The sequence below is a fragment of the Oncorhynchus mykiss genome, chromosome 11, assembly GCF_013265735.2.
Source record: "Oncorhynchus mykiss isolate Arlee chromosome 11, USDA_OmykA_1.1, whole genome shotgun sequence".
Classification (NCBI taxonomy): domain Eukaryota; kingdom Metazoa; phylum Chordata; class Actinopteri; order Salmoniformes; family Salmonidae; genus Oncorhynchus; species Oncorhynchus mykiss.
This window is the reverse complement of record NC_048575.1, coordinates 8,729,213-8,751,409: the sequence shown is the minus strand read 5'-3', so window position 1 is coordinate 8,751,409 and position 22,197 is coordinate 8,729,213. Positions and strand designations below refer to the sequence as shown.

Below are 22,197 nucleotides of genomic sequence, written 5' to 3'. Positions count from 1 at the left end.
ACAGTGGTAAGGTGTCCAGCCATCATTCCTTCTATCTGACAGACAGAACACAGTGTTGATAACACGAGAAGACTGGACAGCTGAGAATGAGGACATATAAAGAAAGGTTGAGCCTAGAATAGACTGCTCAAGTATTGAGACTAAGTAAGGAGCTTGATGAGAGAGAGTGTGGTCCTTTGTTGCTCAGTTGGTAGAGCATGGCACTTGCAACACCAGAATGAGTGATTAGATTCCCGGGAGCATAAGCACGTTGAGTCGCTGTAGATAAAAGCATCTGTTAAATTGCATATATTTTATATTATAAACCAGGTAGTTTGGGTCCTAGATGCTGAAGGCCATGGTATATTAGACATTATAAACTGGGTGGTTCGAGCCCTGAATGCTGACTGGCTGACAGCCGTGGTATATCAGAATGTATACTACATGTTTGACAAAACATGTATTTTTACTGATTTTAGTGCGGATTACATTGGTAACCAGTTTATAATAGCCATAAGGATCTTGTAGTATATGGCCAATATACCACGGCACTGCGTAAGAACAGCCCTTAGCTGTGGTACATTATCCATATACTACACACCCCTGGGCCTTTTTGCTTAAATATACCACGTGTATGACACAAAATTACTTGTTTACTGTTCTAATTATGTTGGTAACCAGTTTATAATAGCAATAAGACACCTCGGGGGTTTGCGGTATATGGCCAATATACCACACCTCCTTGGGGCTAACTGCTTAATTCAAACATTTGAGGGTTGTGGGTCATGGTCAATTTTATAGGTTTGAAATGTATTAGCTGTGTGCCACCAGAGACTCTGGGTTCGAGCCCTGGCTTTTTCGCAGCCGGGCGACGCACAATTGGCCTAGCGTCGTCCGGGTTAGGGAGGGTTTGGCCAGTAGGGATATCCTTGTCTCATCGCGCACTAGCGACTCCTATGGCGGGCGGGGTGCAGTGCACGCTGACCAGGTCGCTAGGGGCACGGTGTTTCCTCCGACACATTGGTGCGGCTGGCTTCCGGGTTGGATGTGCGCTGTGTTAAGAAGCAGTGCGGCTTGGTTGGGTTGTGTTTCGGAGGACGCATGGCTTTCGACCTTCGTCTCTCCCGAGCCCGTATGGGAGTTGTAGCGATGAGACAAGATAGTAACTACTAACAACTGGATACCATGAAATTGGGGAGAAAAAGGGGGTAAAAAATAAGAAAATAAATAAATGTATTAGCTGATGGGTTGCTGTTTTGTCATGATCAGTATGTGTTCCCTCCTGTAGTGACAGGAATTAATTTCCCGACAGCTGGGAATTGGACACCTAACAGTGTCATTGAGGAGTAGCATGTGGAAGTAAAGTAAGGAACCTCAAGGCTGAATGCCCAAGGTGTGAAATTGTAGGAGTCAAAGGTGCTCCTGAAGAGGTCTAAGGAGGGAAACACTCTGGTGATGACAACCACTTATATAGTATTATCACCTCATAGACAACTTGTAGACAGCTTCACACTAATGCACTGACAGCCATCTTGACCTTTAACAGCACGTTACTACAAATCTAAGACCTTATTATGTCCCTTGGGTCAGCACCTTACATACTACTCTACAGAGACGTTTCTAACCTGATTAGTCAGCACCTTACATACTACTACTCTACAGAGACGTTTCTAACCTGATTAGTCAGCACCTTACATACTACTCTACAGAGACGTTTCTAACCTGATTAGTCAGCACCTTACATACTACTCTACAGAGACGTTTCTAACCTGATTAGTCAGCACCTTACACAAGTTATTTAAAACATTTTTACATTTTGAGTCCCCCTTGTTAAAACTAGCATGAGTTTCTTGAAAGTGACATGTACATCTAACTGCCAAAATAAAGGAAACACTTGAATAAATGAGGGATACAAAGTATAGGTGCTTCCACATAGGTGTGTTTCCTAAGTTAGTTAAGCAATTAAAACCCTATCATGCTTAGGGTCATGTATAAAAATGCCCAGTTGCCCATTTTTTTTTTGACTACCATGGCTAGAAGAAAACATGTCAGTGACTTTGAAAGAGGGTTCTCAAAGGAGCATGGGGGGTATAAAGGTTGTGTGTGTCTCAGTCACCAGATCTCAACCCCAACTGAACACTTATGTGAGATTCTGGAGCAGCGCCGGAGACAGAGTTTATCACTACCGTCAACTAAACACCAAATGATGTAATTTGTCCTGGAAGAAATAGTGTCGTATCCCTCCAAGAGTGTTCCAGAGACTTGTAGAATCTATGTTCTGGCAGGTTGTTGTGGCCCAACGCTCCTATTAGGACACTTTATGTTGGCCTTTCCTTTATTTAGGCAGTTTACATTTTATCAGACGCTCTCATCCAGAACGACTTACAGTAGTGAGTTCATACATTTTCATACTTTGCTCCATTTGTGGCTTAAATTAATTGAATTATGGGCTCTTCGTAAACTGTACACCCAAAGAACAATTTCACAGGGTTATTTTTGTCATCAAGGACAAAGGGAAAGAAACTATGTCACGTCAACAAGATGAGGTCTAGTTTAATACTTCAGTAGCTGTTAAAATGCATAGAAGAGTGACCTTGTCTTGGTGAACAAAAGACAGCTGCACTTGTCATAAGAACCCTATTGTGAGTTTACGCACTGCAACAACACTTTCTTGTGTCACCCCCAAGTGTTCACAATGAGCAAAGTATAACGGGGTATTTCAAAAACCAAAAACGGACATACATTACTTATGGTTTCAACGTTTCAAACTGTTTTTGGAGCTAACTTACTTTGTGTCAGTGCACGTTAAAATATATAATTGGATTAATTCCCATTGGTCAAATATACATGCTTGGCATTTTTAGATGACTACAGTGCCTGAGACTGCCCTATGATCAAGTGGGCTTTCAATGCAGCCAATTTCTCCCCTCCTCTGTCCACCCTGGAATAGCCTGTTGTTAGAACGAGCCTGATAGGTCAAAAGAGGTATACACCTCTAGCCCCAAATACAGATCTTTTGAAATAATCAGTCTAATTCATGTCCTGACATGGCCCATCTCCATATAGGGCTGATCAACACTCTATAAAGAGTGATGGAGACCAGAGGAGACAGACCAGGGGAGACACAAGGCACTGGACATCCTGAAGGTAAGCATATAGAGGCAGTCTGCTGAGGAGGGCAAAAATAATCATCACAGGACCAAACAATTGTCATTACCACATTTAAACTGGCAAGTTGATTGATATTGGTCTTTATATTTGTCTATTTCATTCTCAGTAGAGATCCTTTCCAACGTATCCAGGGTGTGACCAACAACAGGTAAGAATCATAATCCTCTAAAGTAGAGGTTCTACTACATGCCTCCTAGTGGTTTAATGTGTTTCATGAAAACTATTGACAGTTTGCCAAATTCTTATTCAAATGCCATTTGTTTTATTTTGTTGTCTACTCATCAATCTAGTCAACTTGTATATGATGCACAATACGTCTTTCCGTATAGTAATTACATGTAGTCAATGTCATCACTAACACAAGCTGTAGATTTGAGCTACAGTGGACCTAGCTACTTTTGGTCTGCTGTGAACCTCACATGTTTTGGTTTATTTTCAATGTGCTATTGGTTTGCTGACCTTCATATTGTTCAGATAAAGTCTTATCAATCAATCTAGGGTTCTAAATCGGGTAGCCTACTGGTGTTCTGACACGACACCATTTTTTAAAGCTATTATTTAAAAGTTCTATTGGTCTGCCATGCTACAGAATACTACTCACATAAACAGTATATACATACAGTGATACTAATATTTCAATTGATTTAGGTCTTTAAAATAATAATAATTTAAGTATTAAGGCTAATTTACAAGTATAGTGTAGAGAATCATTGTACTATCTAAAACGATGTGAAATAACTTTATATTTTCAGCTTTTTGAAGCTGTAAAAAACTGAAAGTATAATACACAAAAACAAAACTTAAGAACGGAAAGCATAGAAATAGTGCATATAGAACAGCTTCCTAGCCTTGCTTTCAATGATCATGACATATCTATAACACATATTTCTATGTTCATTTGGTTGGGTCGCCCAAAAAGTGACATATTGCAGCTTTAAGTTTGAGAACAGTTTGTTATGAGAATCCTAGCATACAACACACCTTGGCATCAGTGAGAAGACAGCCACATGTAAATCTATAGTTTAGTAAATGTAACCTAATACTATATACACAAATACATACATATCTACAACAAATACATTATATTATTCCAACTCAAACCTGGTACTGTGTGTAATATATACATATGTATGTGTCCAATGCTCTTTTCCTGCCTGCACAGATTTAAGAATGGGGGACGCATTGATGGCAGAGTTTGGGGGCGCAGCTTCCTATCTGCGTAAGTCAGACAAGGAGCGTATGGAATGCCAGACTAGACCCTTTGACATAAAGAGAGAGTGCTATGTGCCAGACCCTGAGGTTGAGTACGTCAAGGCCACAATCACCAGCAGAGATGGGGCTAAAGTCACCGTTGATACTGAGTTTGGAAAGGTAAATATTTTGATGAAAAGCATTTCTGAAAATATATGACCTGGAGAAAATCACAAGATAATACATTTTCTACTAGGATAACTCTAGGATTGATGAACAGTTAGTTATAAACTGAATTGAGTTATGCGCTTTACTGTTGACTATAAACATTCTTCTCACAAGAGATAACAAGGAGCAGAATCCTGACTTGAGATCTTTATCTTTTATGCAAATCAGGCATTACATGTAAATGGTTGATTTGTGAAAATTCAACATTGTGTGCAATCTCAAGATAGGATTTGTCTCAAAAGTGAATACCTCTTCACCTGAAAATGAAACAAAATCATTTCATTTGCCCATCTTTCAGACTGTTACTGTGAAGGAGGATGACGTTCACCCCCAGAACCCGCCAAAGTTTGATAAAATTGAGGACATGGCGATGTTCACCTTCCTGCACGAGCCTGCTGTGCTGTTTAACCTCAAAGAGCGTTACGCAGCCTGGATGATCTACGTAAGTCAAGCCTGACTGCTAATATCTCCATTAAATCAAACATTCATTCAAATGAATGAAACTAAATCTGCATCTCCCTCGTCTTCCACAGACCTACTCAGGGTTGTTCTGTGTCACTGTCAACCCCTACAAGTGGCTGCCAGTGTACGATCAGTCTGTTGTCAATGCATACAGAGGCAAGAAGAGGACAGAAGCTCCTCCTCACATCTTCTCCATCTCTGACAATGCCTACCAGTACATGTTGTCAGGTAAAATATAACTTTTCCTTTTCATCTACATTGGCATATCAAATCATTTTTGTGTAATGACACATTTACTGATACTTCTCTTTCAACAGACAGGGAAAATCAGTCTGTTCTTATCACGTAAGTACATCAACCAAAGGTTATATTGATTTGAGGCTATTTATGATTACAATAAATTCTGAGACATCAACATTTGTATTTCAATCCCAGTGGAGAATCCGGTGCTGGAAAGACTGTGAACACCAAGAGGGTCATCCAGTATTTTGCCAGCATTGCTGCTGTCGGCGGAAAGAAGAGCGCTGCAGAAGAAAAAAAGGTCAATAGAATGCAAATGTTCATCATTATCAATCCCAAATGAAACATTCTTCATGGCTGGATGAGCATATGTTGACAAAATCCATTTTTATTCATGTAGTATTGGTGTTCATTGCAGCATTTTCACACTGTATGGATGTTGGTTTCTAGGGGACACTGGAAGATCAAATCATCCAGGCCAATCCTGCCCTGGAGGCTTTTGGTAATGCCAAGACCATCAGGAATGACAACTCCTCTCGATTCGTAAGTTTGGTCTTTGTTTGCAGTCAAAGAACATTCAAATCTTATCATAAATGTTCATCTGATCTACCATCTTCTGTATTTGAATTTTATAAAGATAAGAATTTTATTAGGATCCCCATTAGTTGATGTCATGACGTCAGCTAATCTTCCTCGGGTCCATCAGCTAATCTTCCCTTTTGGGACTGTATGTGTGCAACAGACCTGGGTTTAAATACTATTTGTTTTATTTCAAATACTTTCAGTGTTTAATTGAGCCTACCAGATAGGTGGGATTTAAACCCATTCAAGCTCAATCAAGCACACCGAAGGTATTCAAAAAGAAAACAATTACTACTCCCAGATCTGGTGTGCTCATTCATTTCTGCTTTTGACAATAACTTACAGGGTAAATTCATCCGAATTCATTTTGGAGTCACTGGGAAGCTTTCGTCTGCTGACATTGAGACTTGTGAGTACAATAGTATATTTGCTCAGAATTGAAGGTCTCTTTGACAGGAAACACATTAATACCAAAAGCACTTTTCCATACTGATCAGATCTACTGGAGAAGTCACGTGTAACTTTCCAGCTCAAGGCTGAGAGAGATTATCACATCTTCTACCAGATCCTGTCCCAAAAGAAACCAGAACTGCTGGGTGAGTATTAAATCATCAAACACTACTGAGCAGGCTTAAGGTCTAATTCTGAATTCAACTGAGAACTACTGATTACAGTGGGGTACAGATTTATTGGATCCCATGATAAAGATGAGCAAAACAAATACTGTAATACAAATACTTAGCTACATTTTTTTATTATATACATTTTATACTAATTCAATTGCTCAGAGAAAGAGATTTTGTTAAACAAAATCCTTGTGAGGACAACGACACTGAGCGTTTTTCTAAAATGACATTGGATAACACATTGGGAGGGATCTTAGACCAGCGGTTCCCAAACTGTTGGGTGCGCCCTGGTCGGTAGGGGGGGGCCCTTACACTATATTATGTTATGGCCTATACCACAGCCTGAACACAAATCAAACTGTGCTGTTCGATTATTTTCAGAGATGCTTCTCATCACCAGCAATCCCTATGACTACGCCTTCATCTCCCAAGGAGAGATTGCTGTAACTTCCATCAATGATGCAGATGAGCTAATGGCTACTGATGTGAGTAAAATATGTTCATGAACATATTGAACACTGTATGTGCTTGGAAGTAAGCATTTCACAGCAAGGTCTACATCTGTTATATTCAGGGCATGTGAACAAATAAAATGTGATTTGATTTTGATTTAATCCACTTATATCCAACTCTCTTTCCAATACAAAAAAATTGCTTTTATTTCGAAAACTAGGATGCCTTTAATGTGCTTGGATTCTCCCAAGAAGAGATTAATGGCATTTATAAGCTGACTGGGGCCATCATGCACTACGGCAACCTGAAGTTCAAGAATAAGCAGCGGGAGGAGCAAGCAGAGGCAGATGGCACTGAGGGTGAGCACTGATTAAAAACCTCTCACTTTAACATAAAGTCATATCTGAAAAATCTGACGCTCAGAGTGCCTCCTCCAACCATAAAACTTTGCCTTTCCAGATATTGACAAAGCTGCATATCTGATGGGCCTGAACTCTGCTGACCTGGTCAAGGGGCTGTGTCACCCAAGGGTCAAAGTAGGAAATGAGTGGGTCACCAAAGGTCAGAGTGTCGACCAGGTGAGTCTCAAAAAAGTTGTACATTTCCAGGAGATAATAATTTTGAGCATAACACTTCTGTCTAGAGTTGCTAAAATGTTCATGCCTGTGATTCCCCATTGATGATGCCTTTTAGTCCAAGGCCTGATATACATCTGGGAAACTGTCCCTATGCGTTTATGTGGAGTCTATGTTTTGGTAAATTATTTTCTCAATATTTTGAAGGTTTACTACTCCATTGGTGCACTGGCAAAGAAAATTTACGAGAACATGTTCCTCTGGATGGTGATAAGAATCAACCTTACACTGGACACAAAGAACGCTCGCCAGCACTACATTGGTGTGCTGGACATTGCTGGCTTTGAGATCTTTGATGTGAGTGATTTGACAAAAGGCCACGTCATGAAACAATTCATCTAAAACATTACAGCTGACAAAATAAAGTAACTGTAAACTTCTATTTCAGTTCAACACCTTTGAGCAGCTGTGCATCAACTTCACTAATGAGAAGCTGCAACAGTTCTTCAACCACCACATGTTTGTGCTGGAGCAGGAAGAATATAAGAAAGAGGGTATCGTCTGGGAGTTCATTGACTTCGGCATGGACTTGGCTGCCTGCATTGACCTCATTGAAAGGGTTGGTGTCTTCAGTTTCACATAAGTTGAATTTATATGATTGAATCTTTTGAGATTTCAAACATTACAAGGGCAATCTTCATAAATGTGCTTCAACAACAAATTATTCTCATATTTATTATTTTGCCTTAGTATTCATTTATTTTCATTCATTTTCCCCTTTCAGCCCATGGGTATCATGTCCATCCTTGAAGAGGAGTGCATGTTCCCCAAGGCCAGTGATTCTACATTCAAAGCTAAGCTGTATGAGAACCATCTGGGCAAAAATGCATGCTTCCAGAAGCCTAGGATTATTAAGGGTAGACCAGAGGCACATTTCTCCCTGGTTCACTATGCTGGCATTGTTGACTACAACATTGGTAACTGGCTGGTGAAGAACAAGGACCCGCTGAATGAGACTGTGGTCGGACTGTTCCAGAAGTCAAGTCTTAAGTTCCTGGCCAACCTCTTTGTGAGCTATGCTGGTGCAGAAGGAGGTACGATGTGTTTTTATCGGCAAAGACTACAAATCACTCAAATAAATACAAATGTACATGACAATCGTATATTTAATTGATGTCATTATCATACAGCACCTGAAGAAAAAGCGGCTGGAGGAAAGAAGAAGAAAGGCTCTTCCTTCCAGACTGTGTCTGCATTGCACAGGGTAGATCTGACTTTAAATCAATATACTTCTGATGTTTTCAAATGGCAGAAAATAACAAATGTATTATATTTGTCAGTTTGTTGTGGATTGGCATGTTAGCATTAAATGCCATTATGACTCGTGAGGTACTGGGAGTCATTTATGGAAAATTCTACATTTGTCATACTTACAGGAGAACTTGGGTAAACTCATGACCAACTTGAGGTCTACTCACCCTCACTTTGTGCGTTGCCTCATCCCCAACGAGACCAAGACTCCTGGGGCCATGGAGAATCCTCTGGTCATGCACCAGCTGCGCTGTAACGGTGTGCTGGAAGGCATCAGGATCTGCAGAAAGGGCTTCCCCAACAGGATCCTGTATGCTGACTTCAAACAAAGGTACAAATCAATATGCATTTCCTGTCCAAAATAAATTAAACTGTTTAACTATTCAGGTGTTCCATTTTTGAAGATAATTGCTTTCTGATTTAAATTCAGATACCGCATCCTCAATCCAAATGCTATCCCTGAGGGTCAGTTCATTGACAACATGAAGGCAGCAGAAAAACTGCTAGGCTCTCTGGACATTGACCACACCCAGTACAGATTAGGACACACTAAGGTAAGTTCCCTAAATAGATGAAAAGCAATAAGACCTGTTGGACCAGCAGCAATTACGGGGTCCAAGCAGTATATTACCACTTAGTTTACCTGAGAAATGCCTGTTGAAATAACTGATGATATACCACTGAGCATGCTTTCTACACATCATCTGTCTCTAGGGGAAATGGATCAAGTCAAGAAATTCAAATATTTACCATGTAGTAGATCCATATCTGGCTATATATAAGATATCAAAAGCATTGTGGCCATACTGTTTGAGATACTGTACATGTTTTTTAAAAACGTGCACATTTTTTTCACTCTCGGTCATGCTGGGACAGAAGTTGTAAAATCAATTGCACATTACAAGGCCAACTTGTGGTCAATTTGTGCCATTTTCACAGAGGCAAGAAATTAGCCATCTAAATATGACTACTACGTTTTGTAAATCTGGGAGATACCACATTCAAGTTATTTATGGTCAACTGGCAGAAAAATACAATCGTACAAATACAAGACAATCCATGCACCAAAGTATGGCCTTGGTTTATCATTAGGTGTTCTTCAAGGCTGGTCTCCTGGGTACCCTTGAGGAGATGAGAGATGACCGTCTCGCTCTTATCATCACTGGAATGCAGGCCCGATCACGTGGTCTACTTGCCAGAATTGAGTTCCAGAAAATTGTTGACCGCAGGTTGGAATAAGAGTAAATAAAACTTCTGCAGACAATATGGTGGAGGTGGAAAAGGGTGTATAAGAAGCTACTTCTGTTCCATTTCACAGGGACGCCTTGCTTGTGATCCAATGGAACATTCGTGCCTTCATGGGTGTCAAGAATTGGCCCTGGATGAAGATGTTCTTTAAGATTAAACCTCTGCTGAAGTCAGCAGAGACTGAGAAGGAGATGGCGAACATGAAGGAAGAATTCCTGAAGCTTAAAGAGGCTTATGCTAAAAGTGAAGCCCGTAGAAAGGAGCTGGAAGAGAAGATGGTCTCCCTTATCCAAGAGAAGAATGACCTGCAGATCGCTGTCCAAACTGTGAGTAACTTTAACCCAACTACCGTTACATTGCTGCACTCAAATCCTTTGTCAAAATTGCCTTAGCTAACTAGAGAAATGTAAAAACAGAGAAAGAGGAGACATGATTTGCTAAATAGGTATGTACAATCAGCGTAGCATTTGTAGTCTCCAAATTTTGCCACCAAACAAACTTCTGAGCTTTGGAGAATTTGATATACTTACAATATATTGACACATTGACAGTCAGAAGACACTATTGGTGATGCTGAAGAGAGATGCGAGGGTCTGATCAAGAGCAAAATCCAGCTTGAGGCCAAATCCAAAGAGCTGACAGAAAGACTGGAGGATGAGGAGGAGATGAATTCAGAGCTGACTGCCAAGAAGAGGAAGCTGGAAGATGAGTGCTCAGAACTCAAGAAGGACATTGATGATCTGGAGCTCACTCTGGCTAAAGTGGAGAAGGAAAAGCATGCCACAGAGAACAAGGTAAAAGTTGTTCTTCATTATTGTATTGTTAAAACTCCAATTGATTGTTTTGGATGAAAACGTAAAGACATTGATCCGTTTCCTTAGGTTAAAAATCTTACTGAAGAGATGGCAGCTCTGGACGAAATCATTGCCAAGCTGACCAAGGAGAAGAAGGCTCTGCAGGAGGCTCATCAGCAAACGTTGGATGACCTGCAGAGTGAGGAGGACAAGGTCAACACGCTGACCAAGGCCAAAGCCAAACTGGAACAGCAAGTTGATGATGTGAGTACCAAATAGGAAATAAAAAATTACAACAAAATAAGTAAAATCCTAAAATAGCCTACTGCACAATATTGTTTAATATATCCTTTATCAGCTTGAAGGGTCTCTGGAGCAAGAAAAGAAGGTCAGGATGGACCTTGAGAGAGCCAAAAGAAAGCTGGAAGGAGACTTGAAGTTGACCCAGGAGAGCCTAATGGACCTGGAGAACGACAAGCAGCAACTGGAGGAGAGAATGAAGAAGTAAGATCACAACCCACAAAATCTAATGAATAATTCCTTTACAGAAAGCTCTAAAATGTGTGCTTTACTTATCAGGAAGGATTTTGAGACGAGCCAACTCAACAGCAAGATTGAGGATGAGCAGGCCATGAGTGCCCAACTTCAGAAGAAACTGAAGGAGCTGCAGGTATTTTAATAGTATTGTTGAAAAGGTAATCATTGTGTTACACTTGTTTATGTTCTGTTCTTACCAAAACATTTCAATTCTAACCATTTCAGGCCCGCATTGAAGAGCTGGAGGAAGAGCTTGAGGCTGAGAGAGCTGCCCGTGCCAAGGTGGAGAAACAGAGGGCAGACTTGTCCAGAGAGCTGGAAGAGATCAGTGAGAGACTGGAGGAAGCAGGTGGAGCCACTGCTGCCCAGATTGAGATGAACAAGAAAAGGGAGGCTGAGTTTCAGAAGGTGCGCAGAGACCTTGAAGAGGCTACTCTGCAGCATGAGGCTACAGCTGCCACTCTGAGGAAGAAAAATGCTGACAGTGTGGCTGACCTGGGAGAGCAGATTGACAACCTTCAGAGAGTGAAGCAGAAGCTGGAGAAGGAGAAGAGTGAGCTCAGGCTGGAGTTGGACGATGTGGTCTCCAACATGGAGCAGATTGTCAAGTCTAAAGTATGTGGTATCACTGAGCAATCATAAAATGCGTTATCGGTACATGCTTTTTAATGATGGAATCTAGTGACGATGTTCTGTCATTCAAAAAACAAATCTGTTTTTAGACAAACTTGGAGAAAATGTGCCGCACTCTCGAGGACCAGATGAGTGAATACAGGACGAAAGCTGAGGAAGGACAGCGATCCATCAATGATTTCACCATGCAGAAAGCAAAGCTTCAAACTGAGAATGGTATATTAACTAAAAATCTGGACATTCACATGAACAGCAACAACAAATAACCAAATAAGTAATATAATTTGAAATAATTAGAATTGCATTAAAACAGGTGAACTTGCCAGACAGCTGGAGGAGAAGGACTCTCTGGTCTCCCAACTGACCAGAGGTAAGCAGTCCAACGTTCAGCAGATTGAAGACCTCAAGAGACAACTGGAGGAGGAAGTCAAGGTATTTATACTAAAAATGCAGTGTCAATAATCAACTTCATTTAACCTCCGGCATAATTTGATTCTTTACAAAATGTCCTTACCAGGCAAAGAACGCACTTGCCCATGCAGTGCAGTCTGCTCGCCATGACTCAGATCTGCTGAGGGAGCAGTATGAGGAGGAGCAGGAGGCCAAGTCTGAGCTGCAGCGTGGCATGTCCAAGGCTAATGCTGAAGTGGCTCAGTGGAGAACCAAGTATGAAACTGATGCCATCCAGAAGACCGAGGAGCTTGAAGATGCAAAGTAAGGACGCTTAATTTAAATTATTATACAAAATTATTGTAACCAATAGAATGTTATATATATGGGGGATACAGATTCAGGAATGGCTGAAGGATTGCAACATTTACCCGGTTAACTCTGCAAATAGCACTACTGGGTGATCTGAAAAGTCATAGTCAATCGATCAATAAAATAATAACACACTTAGCAAAAATTTTTATATTTAATTTACAATCTGTAGGAACTAAGAGAATAGAAAGAAAGGTTCAGAACTTTTGTGAAACTTCACAACTGTATGGTGTTCAGAGATAGATGGGTGGGGTTGAGGGTAGCTGAAAGATGGGACTGAAAACAAACAAAAGATAACTAATGTAAAATATACTGTGTCTGTAAAATGTATATAGTATGTATAAGATGGAAGTAGGAGCCTAAGTCTTGTTGTTGTCGTCCATTAGTTTACTCCAATAAGAGGAGGGATGGTAGGGTTGGGGGAAAATAATAAACAAACACATATTTAAAAAATATATACATTTAATAATATATCTTTAAAAAAAATATTTATGGGGGATTGGAAAGTATGCAGACAATTACATTGATAGAAGCCACAATTTATTTGCAATATTGAAGCTTACAAAAAAAAGCAAGGTTTCTGTCTTACATTTAAGGCTATTCAACCTTGGCTGAATTAGTGACACACAAAAGTACATGATGAATGATACATAGATGACCTGATATAGAACCATTAAATATCAGACAGAAAAAAGGCAGATGTCTTAAATATTTCTCATCTATGTTAATCCAGGAAGAAGCTGGCTCAGCGTCTGCAGGATGCAGAGGAGGCTGTGGAAGCTGTTAATGCTAAATGCTCCTCCCTGGAGAAGACTAAACACAGACTCCAGAATGAGATTGAAGATCTCATGGTGGATGTGGAGAGATCCAATGCATCTGCTGCCGCTCTGGACAAAAAGCAAAGGAACTTCGACAAGGTAAGACAATTAATTGTAGACAAGTCCAATTAGCCTTCCTATTAGTCTTCATTACCACTGTGATTATTATTTAACCCTGCTGGTCATCTATGAACATTTGAACATCTTGGCAATGTTCTGTTATAATCTCCACCCGGCACAGCCAGAAGAGGACTGGCCACCCCTCATAGCCTGGTTCCTCTCTAGGTTTCTTCCTATGTTCTGGCCTTTCTAGGGAGTTTTTCCTAGCCACCCTGCTTCTACACCTGCATTGCTTGCTGTTTGGGGTTTTAGGCTGGGTTTCTGTACAGCACTTTGTGACATCAGCTGATGTAAGAAGGGCTTTATAAATACATTTTATTGATTATAGTACATAATAGGGACAGCATGTAGACTAGTGGTTAGAGAAGCAGGCCTTGAATCCCAGCTCAGATGAGAAAATCTGGCGTTGAATTCGCCGACAACCAGAAGGTTGCTGTCATCATCCTACATACCCTTGAGCAAGGCACTTCACCCCTATAATTGCTCCAGGGGAGTTGCACTGCGGCTGACTCATTGCATTCTGCCCGTGTTTTCTCGGGGGCTTAGGTTGTGAGCATCGTTCTTCTGTAAGTTAATGGACAATAAAGTACATATTATCCTAATCATATACTGTATTGAAACCCCTTACGTGTCCAGGTCCTGGCTGAGTGGAAGCAGAAGTTTGAAGAGTCTCAGACGGAGCTAGAGAGCTCCCAGAAAGAGGCCAGATCTCTCAGCACTGAACTCTTCAAACTCAAGAACTCTTATGAGGAATCTCTGGATCACCTAGAGACGATGAAGAGAGAGAACAAGAACCTTCAAGGTCAGAGAATGTGCATGATTGCCTATATAACTTAGTTAATTAAAGATTGATAGGTTATAGAGATCACAAAAATATTGTAGTTATTAGGCTTGCGTGTTTTTTCATACCGATGGTATGATTTTCAATACTGTAAATGTAACTATCTAAGATGTTCCAAATAAATATGCACCAACGGTAATACCGTATACTCCGGTATGAACATCTGGATACAGCCCAACCCTACTAGTTGTCACAAAAAGATTCTATGTAAAATTACATTTTTCCACAGAGGAAATTTCTGACCTGACTGAGCAACTTGGTGAGGGAGGAAAGAGCATCCATGAGCTGGAGAAGATCCGTAAACAGCTGGAGCAGGAGAAGGCTGAGATACAGTCTGCTTTAGAGGAAGCTGAGGTAAGAAAACATTTACTGATAGTGAAAGTACCAGAATTGAATTGTAAAATCTTCTAAACTATGGGTGGCTGTGGTCTCATAGGGCTCCCTAGAGCATGAGGAGGGCAAGATCATGAGAGCACAGCTGGAGTTCAATCAGGTCAAAGCTGACATTGAACGGAAGCTGGTGGAGAAGGATGAGGAGATGGAGATGAATAAGAGGAACCAGCAGAGAGTGGTGGATACCCTGCAAAGCTCCCTGGAGTCAGAGACTCGCAGCAGGAATGAAGCTCTCAGGCTGAAGAAGAAGATGGAGGGAGATCTCAATGAGATGGAGATCCAGCTCAGCCAGGCCAACAGGCAGGCAGCAGAGGCCCAGAAGCAACTTAAGGGTCTTCATTCCCATCTGAAGGTAACACCTCCACACCATTGTGAATTAAAAACATTGCTTGTGCCTTCACAAAAAGCCAAACCACACTGTGAAACAAAATATAGTAAAATCATAAATTCTCTCTACAGGATTCTCAAATGCAGCTGGATGATGCTCTTCGTGGCAATGATGATCTGAAGGAGAACATTGCTATTGTAGAGAGACGCAACAACCTGATGCAGGCTGAACTGGATGAGCTGAGAGCCATGGTGGAGCAGACTGAGAGAGGTCGCAAACTGGCTGAGCAGGAACTGCTGGATGTTAGTGAGAGAGTTCAGCTGCTGCACTCACAGGTAAGACGGTAATAGATAACAATTCGTGTTCTCCTTAAAATGTCTGCGATTTGAGATTTGCTGAGGTTATATTAAAAGGAATTTGTCATATATATGTGTAGAACACCAGCCTGTTGAGCCAGAAGAAGAAGCTAGAGGGTGACACATCCCAGCTTCAGAATGAAGTGGAGGAGGCTGTGCAGGAGTGCAGAAATGCTGAGGAAAAGGCCAAAAAGGCCATTACTGATGCTGCCATGATGGCAGAGGAGCTGAAGAAGGAGCAGGACACCAGTTCTCATCTGGAGCGCATGAAAAAGAACATGGAGCAGACCATCAAGGACCTGCAGCACCGCCTGGATGAAGCTGAACAAATTGCCATGAAAGGTGGCAAGAAGCAGATCCAGAAGCTGGAGTCCAGAGTAAGTGTCGGAGGCCCAGCTACATAATCTTCTATTAATTCTAAATCATTTTTTCATATTTATAGTCATATTTCTAGCTTTAATATTAAAAGCAGTGGTAACTAACAACGTAAATTGAATTAATGTGTTAACATCCATCATTTCTTTCTAGGTGAGGGAGCTAGAGAGTGAAGTGGAAATGGAGCAAAGGAGGAGCAGTGATGCTGTGAAAGGTGTCCGTAAATATGAGAGACGCATCAAGGAGCTCACCTACCAGGTACATCATATATTTTAATTTGACAGTGCATTATTAACACGCTAAGAATCAAATGTAAGACACACCAATGACAATTATTTCCTTTCTTTTTGGGGACAGACTGAGGAAGACCGTAAGAATTTGTCCCGTCTTCAAGACCTGGTGGACAAACTGCAGCTGAAGGTCAAATCCTACAAGAGAACTTCAGAGGAGGCTGTAAGTAGAAAATGTTCCATCATCCAACTAATACAGCTGTAATTCTCAAATTGTTGTTTGCAAGAAACTTAACATTATTCACAGGATTTTTAACATTCATATTTAACATTATTCACAGGAGGAACAAGCCAATTCCAGTTTGGGCAAGTTCCGCAAGATTCAGCATGAACTGGATGAGGCAGAGGAGAGGGCTGATATTGCTGAGTCTCAGGTTAACAAGATGAGAGCCAAGAGTCGTGATTCCGGCTCCAAGGTCAGTGAAGTTGCTGTTTCAATGTACATAGTTGTAATGGTTATAATTAAGCAGATTCCCAGTTGTAATGTATGGCAAAATCCTCAACCTTAAATAGCTTCAATACTAAAGTCTGGGATCTGGGACTCTGTTTAATGGTCATTTCAATTCTCTATATTCACCCATTGATTCCTGAAGAAAAGAAGTAATACATTCATTATTTGTTAAATTGTTACTAAGTAACTATACCTGTTGAAGTTCCCAACTGTAACATTTCAACCAGAGGTTACAGTACAAAATGGCAGTATAAAACCTTTTCTCATAATCAATCCATCTTCTCCATCACAGAAAGGAAAGGAGGAAGAGTGAGGTCAAGAGTTGTGATGTCGGCTCCCAGGTCAGTTCTTTTATTGGTTTTCATTTGTCATGTATGACGACGGCCCCAACATCAATATCTTTGTATGTAACTATTTGATGTCCAATAACCATACAACTACCTATAAAGAAAGTCTTATTCTATTATATTCTATACATTTGAATAATATTTCCTGTCATTGGTTTAAAAAATGTTTTTTCAAAAGCATAATATTTATTGGTTTAAGTGGTGACTTACTGTGATGGCAAGCAACGCATTTTTATTTACTTATAAATACTAGACATTTACTTAGATAAACACTAGACATCGTTGCTTCTTTAATTATTTTTGTAAAATCTTTAATTTACTAGTAAACAGTTTGTGTAATGCATGATGTTTGTAGTGTACTCTGTAAACTCAAACAAGGTGCCCCATTGTTTAATTTATAGTTGATGATCCACAGAATATTCTAAGAATGTTTTTAGTGTTCACGATAGTTAATTCAATTTGAACCTTTATCCATCTTCTGTCACAGAAATGTCATGATGAAGAGTGAAGCTCTTGGATGGACCTTACTGAAAATCTCCTGACTGTAGTGCTTTAGTTTTCTATATTCTCCATGTAACATGAGCAGAATAAAGAATAAAGTCAATTTAAAATAGGCCTTCTGTGTTTTGCTTGTTTCTATTACAAACAGGAATTATAGACATTTTATTAGCATGAAATCAACTGTTATTTAACAAAATTAAGTAAACACTGGTTTTCATAGAATATAATGAGATTTAGGGGACCCCACAGAGAATCAGGAAAATAGACAAACATCTCTGGTTGTGCTCCTGGGCCAAATTGTGTCCCCTAAATCAGTGGCTTCCAACCAGGGGTACTAGGACCCCTGGGGGTACTTAGCCCATCCACAGTGGGTACTTGGGAAGACTCATGAGACCATAGGCCTACTTTTCAAATGCAGGAGCAGGTACTTCAGTGGTATTCTGGCAGAGCAAAATTCAGTTTGTCGTACAGTAATCGAAAAAGGTTGGGAACTGCCCTAAATGGACAGGCACATTGTTCAGAAAATACCTAATTAGACAGAAAGTGAAACTACTACCCACACCGATGAACAATGTATTTTGTTTGCCTAAAACTTAGGATTTGTTAGGCTTCATGAGAATTTGATTAATATTAGATCATATTTGTATGTGACCCAACATTACATCCATGGAGTATCTTTATCTACTGACAAAAAGGCGCTAGAGTTTTAGGCATTTGTTGATTTTCTCTTGAAAGAAATCAACACAGCGACAATTATGTGGCAAGTGAATTTACACAACATAAAATCATGAAAGATCAGTGGCTTAGCATCCTGTTGGCTACGTCCCCTGACACTTGTTCCTGTTTTCTAAACGTTCTCAAAAAATCTGTCACTGAAATTCACACTTCTACTCAATACAACACATTTAATTTAACTTCCCACTGTTCACTGTGTAATAGAATGCAGCATAGAATGGCTGATTTGCTCATATTTGCAAAGGCCTACCTGTGATCCAGGCTGAATCTCATCCGGCCGTGATTAGGAGTCCCATAGGGCGGCGCACAATTGGCCCAGCATCGTCCGGGTTTGGCCGGGGTAGGCCGTCATTGTAAATAAGAATTTGTCCTCATCTGACTTGCCTATTTAAATAAAGGTTAAAAAAAAAAAAAAACATTTGGCTGGAGAAATGAATATATATGCATCATGATCTGCATGTCATTGTCAGTAAGGGAAAATTGCATGAAAGCTTATTTTCTCTTCAGACACACACTTCCCCTCCTTACCTTACGCACTCTCTCTCCCTCCCCCTCATAAACACACACACCACCCTCCCTCCCTCCCTCCCTCCCTCCCTCTCATAAACACACACACACCACTCTCTCTCTCTCCCTCCCTCTCATAAACACACACACCACTCTCTCTCTCCCTCTTATAAACACACACACCACCCTCCCTCCCTCCCTCCCTCTCATAAACACACACACACCACTCTCTCTCTCTCCCTCCCTCTCATAAACACACACACCACTCTCTCTCTCCCTCTTATAAACACACACACACCACTCTCTCTCTCTCCCTCTTATAAACACACAACACTCTCTCTCTCTCCCTCTTATAAACACACACACCACTCTCTCTTCCTCCCTCCCTCTCATAAACACACACACCACTCTCTCTCTCTCTCCCTCCCAAACACCCACACCACTCTCTCTCTCCCACACACACAACAATGACATTACTCAACTCCAAACTTTTAAAACATTAAGCAACAAACAGAATTTAAGGAGCACAAGAAACAAATGTATATATTTATAATTGTTATTTTGTTTAGGTTTACATTAGGCCTATAGTGCATTTGTAAAGTATTCAGACCCCTTGATCTTTTCCACATTTTGTTACGTTACAGCCTTATTCTAAAATGGATTCAATATTTTTTTTCCCTCAATCTACACACAATACCCCATAATGACAAAGCAAAACCAGATTTCTATAAGTTTTTGCAATCGTATTAAAATTGTACATTTACATAAGTATTCAGATACTTTACTTAGTACTTTTTTGAAGCACTTTTGGCAGCGATTACAGCCTCAAGTCTTCTTGGGCTACAAGCTTGGCACACCTGTATTTGGGGAGTTTCTCCAATTCTTCTCTGCAGATCCTCTTAAGCTCTGTCAGGTTGGATGGAGAGCGTCGCTGGACAACTATTTTCAGGTTTCTCCAGAGATGTACATTCGGGTTCAAGTCCGGGCTCTGGCTGGGCTACTCAAGGACATCCCGAAGCCACTTCTGCGTTGTCTTGGCTGTGTGCTTAGGATCGTTGTCCTGTTGGAAGGTGAACCTTCACCCTGCTCCGGAGCAGGTTTTCATCAATGATCTCTGTGTACTTTGCTCCATTCATCTTTCCCTCAATCCTGACTAGTTTCCCAGTCCCTGCCGCTGAAAAACATCCCCAAAGCATGATTCTGCCACCACCATGCTTCACCTTTGGGATGGTGACACGTTTCCTCCAGACGTGACACTTGGCATTCAGGCCAAAGAGTTCAATTTTGGTTTCATCAGACCAGAGAATCTTGTTCTCCAAGCAGGCTGTCATGTACCTTTTACTGAAGAGTGGCTTCCGCCTGGCCATTCTACTATAAAGGCCTGGTTGGTGGAGTGCTGCAGAGATGGTTGTCCTTCCGGAAGTTTCTCCCATCTCCACAGAGGAACTCTGGAGCTCTGTCAGAGTGACAATCGGTTTCTTGGTCACCTCCCTGACCAAAACCCTTCTCCCCAGATTGCTCAGTTTGGCCGGGCGGCCAGCTCTAGGAAGAATTTTGGTGGTTCCAAACTTCTTCCATGTAAGAATGATGGAGGTCACTGTGTTCTTGGGGACCTTCAATGCTGCAGACATTTTTTCGTACCCTATCCCAGATCTGTGTCAGAGCTCTACGGACAATTCCTTCGACCTCATGGCTTGGTTTTTGCTCTGACATGCACTGTCAACTGTGGGACCTTATATAGACAGGTGTGTGCCTTTCAAGTTGTAAAAACATCTCAAGGATGATCAATGGAAACAGGATGCACCTGAGCTCAATTTTTTTGAGTTTCATAGCAAAGGGTCTGAATACTTATGTAAATAAGGCATTTCTGTTGTCTAAAATCCTTTTTTTGCATTATCATTATGGGGTATTGTGTGTAGATTAATGAGTAAAATAATGTATTTAATCAATTTGAGAATAAGGCTGTAATGTAATTTTTTGGGGAAAAAGTCAAGGGGTCTGAATACTTTCCAAATGCACTGTATATGAATCCTACCTTTGAAGCACATCTCATGACTAGCAGACACTTTTCCTTTCTTCCTGTGTCAACCAACAAGTTACCAGGTTGTTAGCTAGGTAACATGACTGAACAACGTTGTTTGTTATTAAGCCCATAATTATCTACCCGGGATTAGTTTAAAACGGCCCGCAACATGGTTTGTGAAATGTTCATAAATGCGTGCAAATGCCGCTAGATAAAAAAAAAAAAGAGTTATCTCCGCTATTATGGGGCATATTTTTGTCATATGGGTCATATTTCTTTAACTGTTTAGACTAGAGACAAGCCATCTTCTTTGCTGTAAAGCATGGCTGTTGTGAAGCAGTGCTCCATTGTCCTTCTCTGGCACTCAGAGGCTGCACGACAGTGAACTTGCAAAGTCTACTCAGATTGGCCTGTGCTCTAGGTTAAAACAGGCGATGAAATTATACAATGTATCAACATTGCTTGCTTTGCACGCTGCTCCAATGTAACACATGTACAAATCTAACAGCAGAAAACTCAGCAGGGTCTGGATCTGCATCCCCGCTGCTAAATTAAATATTTTTTTAACTGACGGAGGAATAAATGCGCACGAAGAGTGGAGAGAAGCAGGTGAGTGAGGGCTGGTAGGGAATGCGACCTGTGCATTATTTGTCACATGCGCCAAATACAACAGGTGTGGCCCTTACAATTAAATACTTACTTAACCAATAAATAAATAAATGCCCTTAACCAATAATGCAGTTTTGAGAAAAACATGTGCTAAGTAAAAAACAGATAAGTAAAAAAATAAGAAATTAAAGTAGCAAATAATTAAAGAGCAGCCGTAAAATAACAATAGCGAGGCTATATACAGGGGTTACCGCTACCGAGTCAATGTGCGGGGGACTAGTGGCTATTGCTTAAATTCAACAGAATTTATAAACAAAACTGACTTTGTAAATATTTTATAAATATTGTTCTATAAATAATGTTCTTTAGATCGGTAGGGCTGAAAAATATGAAATGGTACTAAGGTATTCTGCGATGTTTGAAGTATCATGACTTTTTGGTACCGTGATATTACCGTGCTACCAGTGTACACTGTAACACTAGTAGAGAGATGCATGGAAGTAATGGAAAAAGGTACTTTAATAATTCTGTCAGTCCAGCCAAAGCAATCCGAATTAATCCCACCCAGAATTCAATAAAAAATGTAATTTCGGATACCATGTATTAGCCTTCCTTATGAGCAAAAAAGGGAATAACACACATTATGTATTACTATCCATATTAACAGGCTAATACAGGATTTGTAAAGTTGACCCACCTCATGATAAGGAT

At 40.6% G+C, this 22,197-nt stretch overlaps 1 protein-coding gene across 1 annotated transcript; it reads left to right on the top strand.

The window, feature by feature from the left end:
• Nucleotides 1-3,035: 3,035 nt before the first annotated feature.
• On the top strand, nt 3,036-17,725 carry LOC100135901 (myosin-7). The gene is made up of 40 exons (XM_021620081.2): nt 3,036-3,126; nt 3,257-3,298; nt 4,313-4,521; nt 4,868-5,011; nt 5,103-5,259; nt 5,349-5,376; nt 5,467-5,572; nt 5,722-5,814; nt 6,199-6,262; nt 6,351-6,449; nt 6,861-6,964; nt 7,153-7,291; nt 7,392-7,510; nt 7,715-7,864; nt 7,956-8,126; nt 8,292-8,601; nt 8,698-8,771; nt 8,944-9,149; nt 9,249-9,372; nt 9,911-10,047; nt 10,137-10,392; nt 10,618-10,860; nt 10,948-11,124; nt 11,219-11,364; nt 11,440-11,530; nt 11,623-12,012; nt 12,120-12,246; nt 12,344-12,462; nt 12,548-12,744; nt 13,526-13,709; nt 14,367-14,532; nt 14,801-14,925; nt 15,008-15,316; nt 15,424-15,627; nt 15,729-16,025; nt 16,177-16,281; nt 16,381-16,476; nt 16,595-16,729; nt 17,057-17,105; nt 17,599-17,725. The coding sequence occupies exons 3-39, from the start codon at nt 4,321-4,323 to the stop codon at nt 17,075-17,077; spliced, it is 5,814 nt and encodes a 1,937-aa protein (XP_021475756.1). The 5' UTR covers nt 3,036-3,126; nt 3,257-3,298; nt 4,313-4,320; the 3' UTR covers nt 17,078-17,105; nt 17,599-17,725.
• The last annotated feature ends 4,472 nt before the right edge of the window (nt 17,726-22,197 follow it).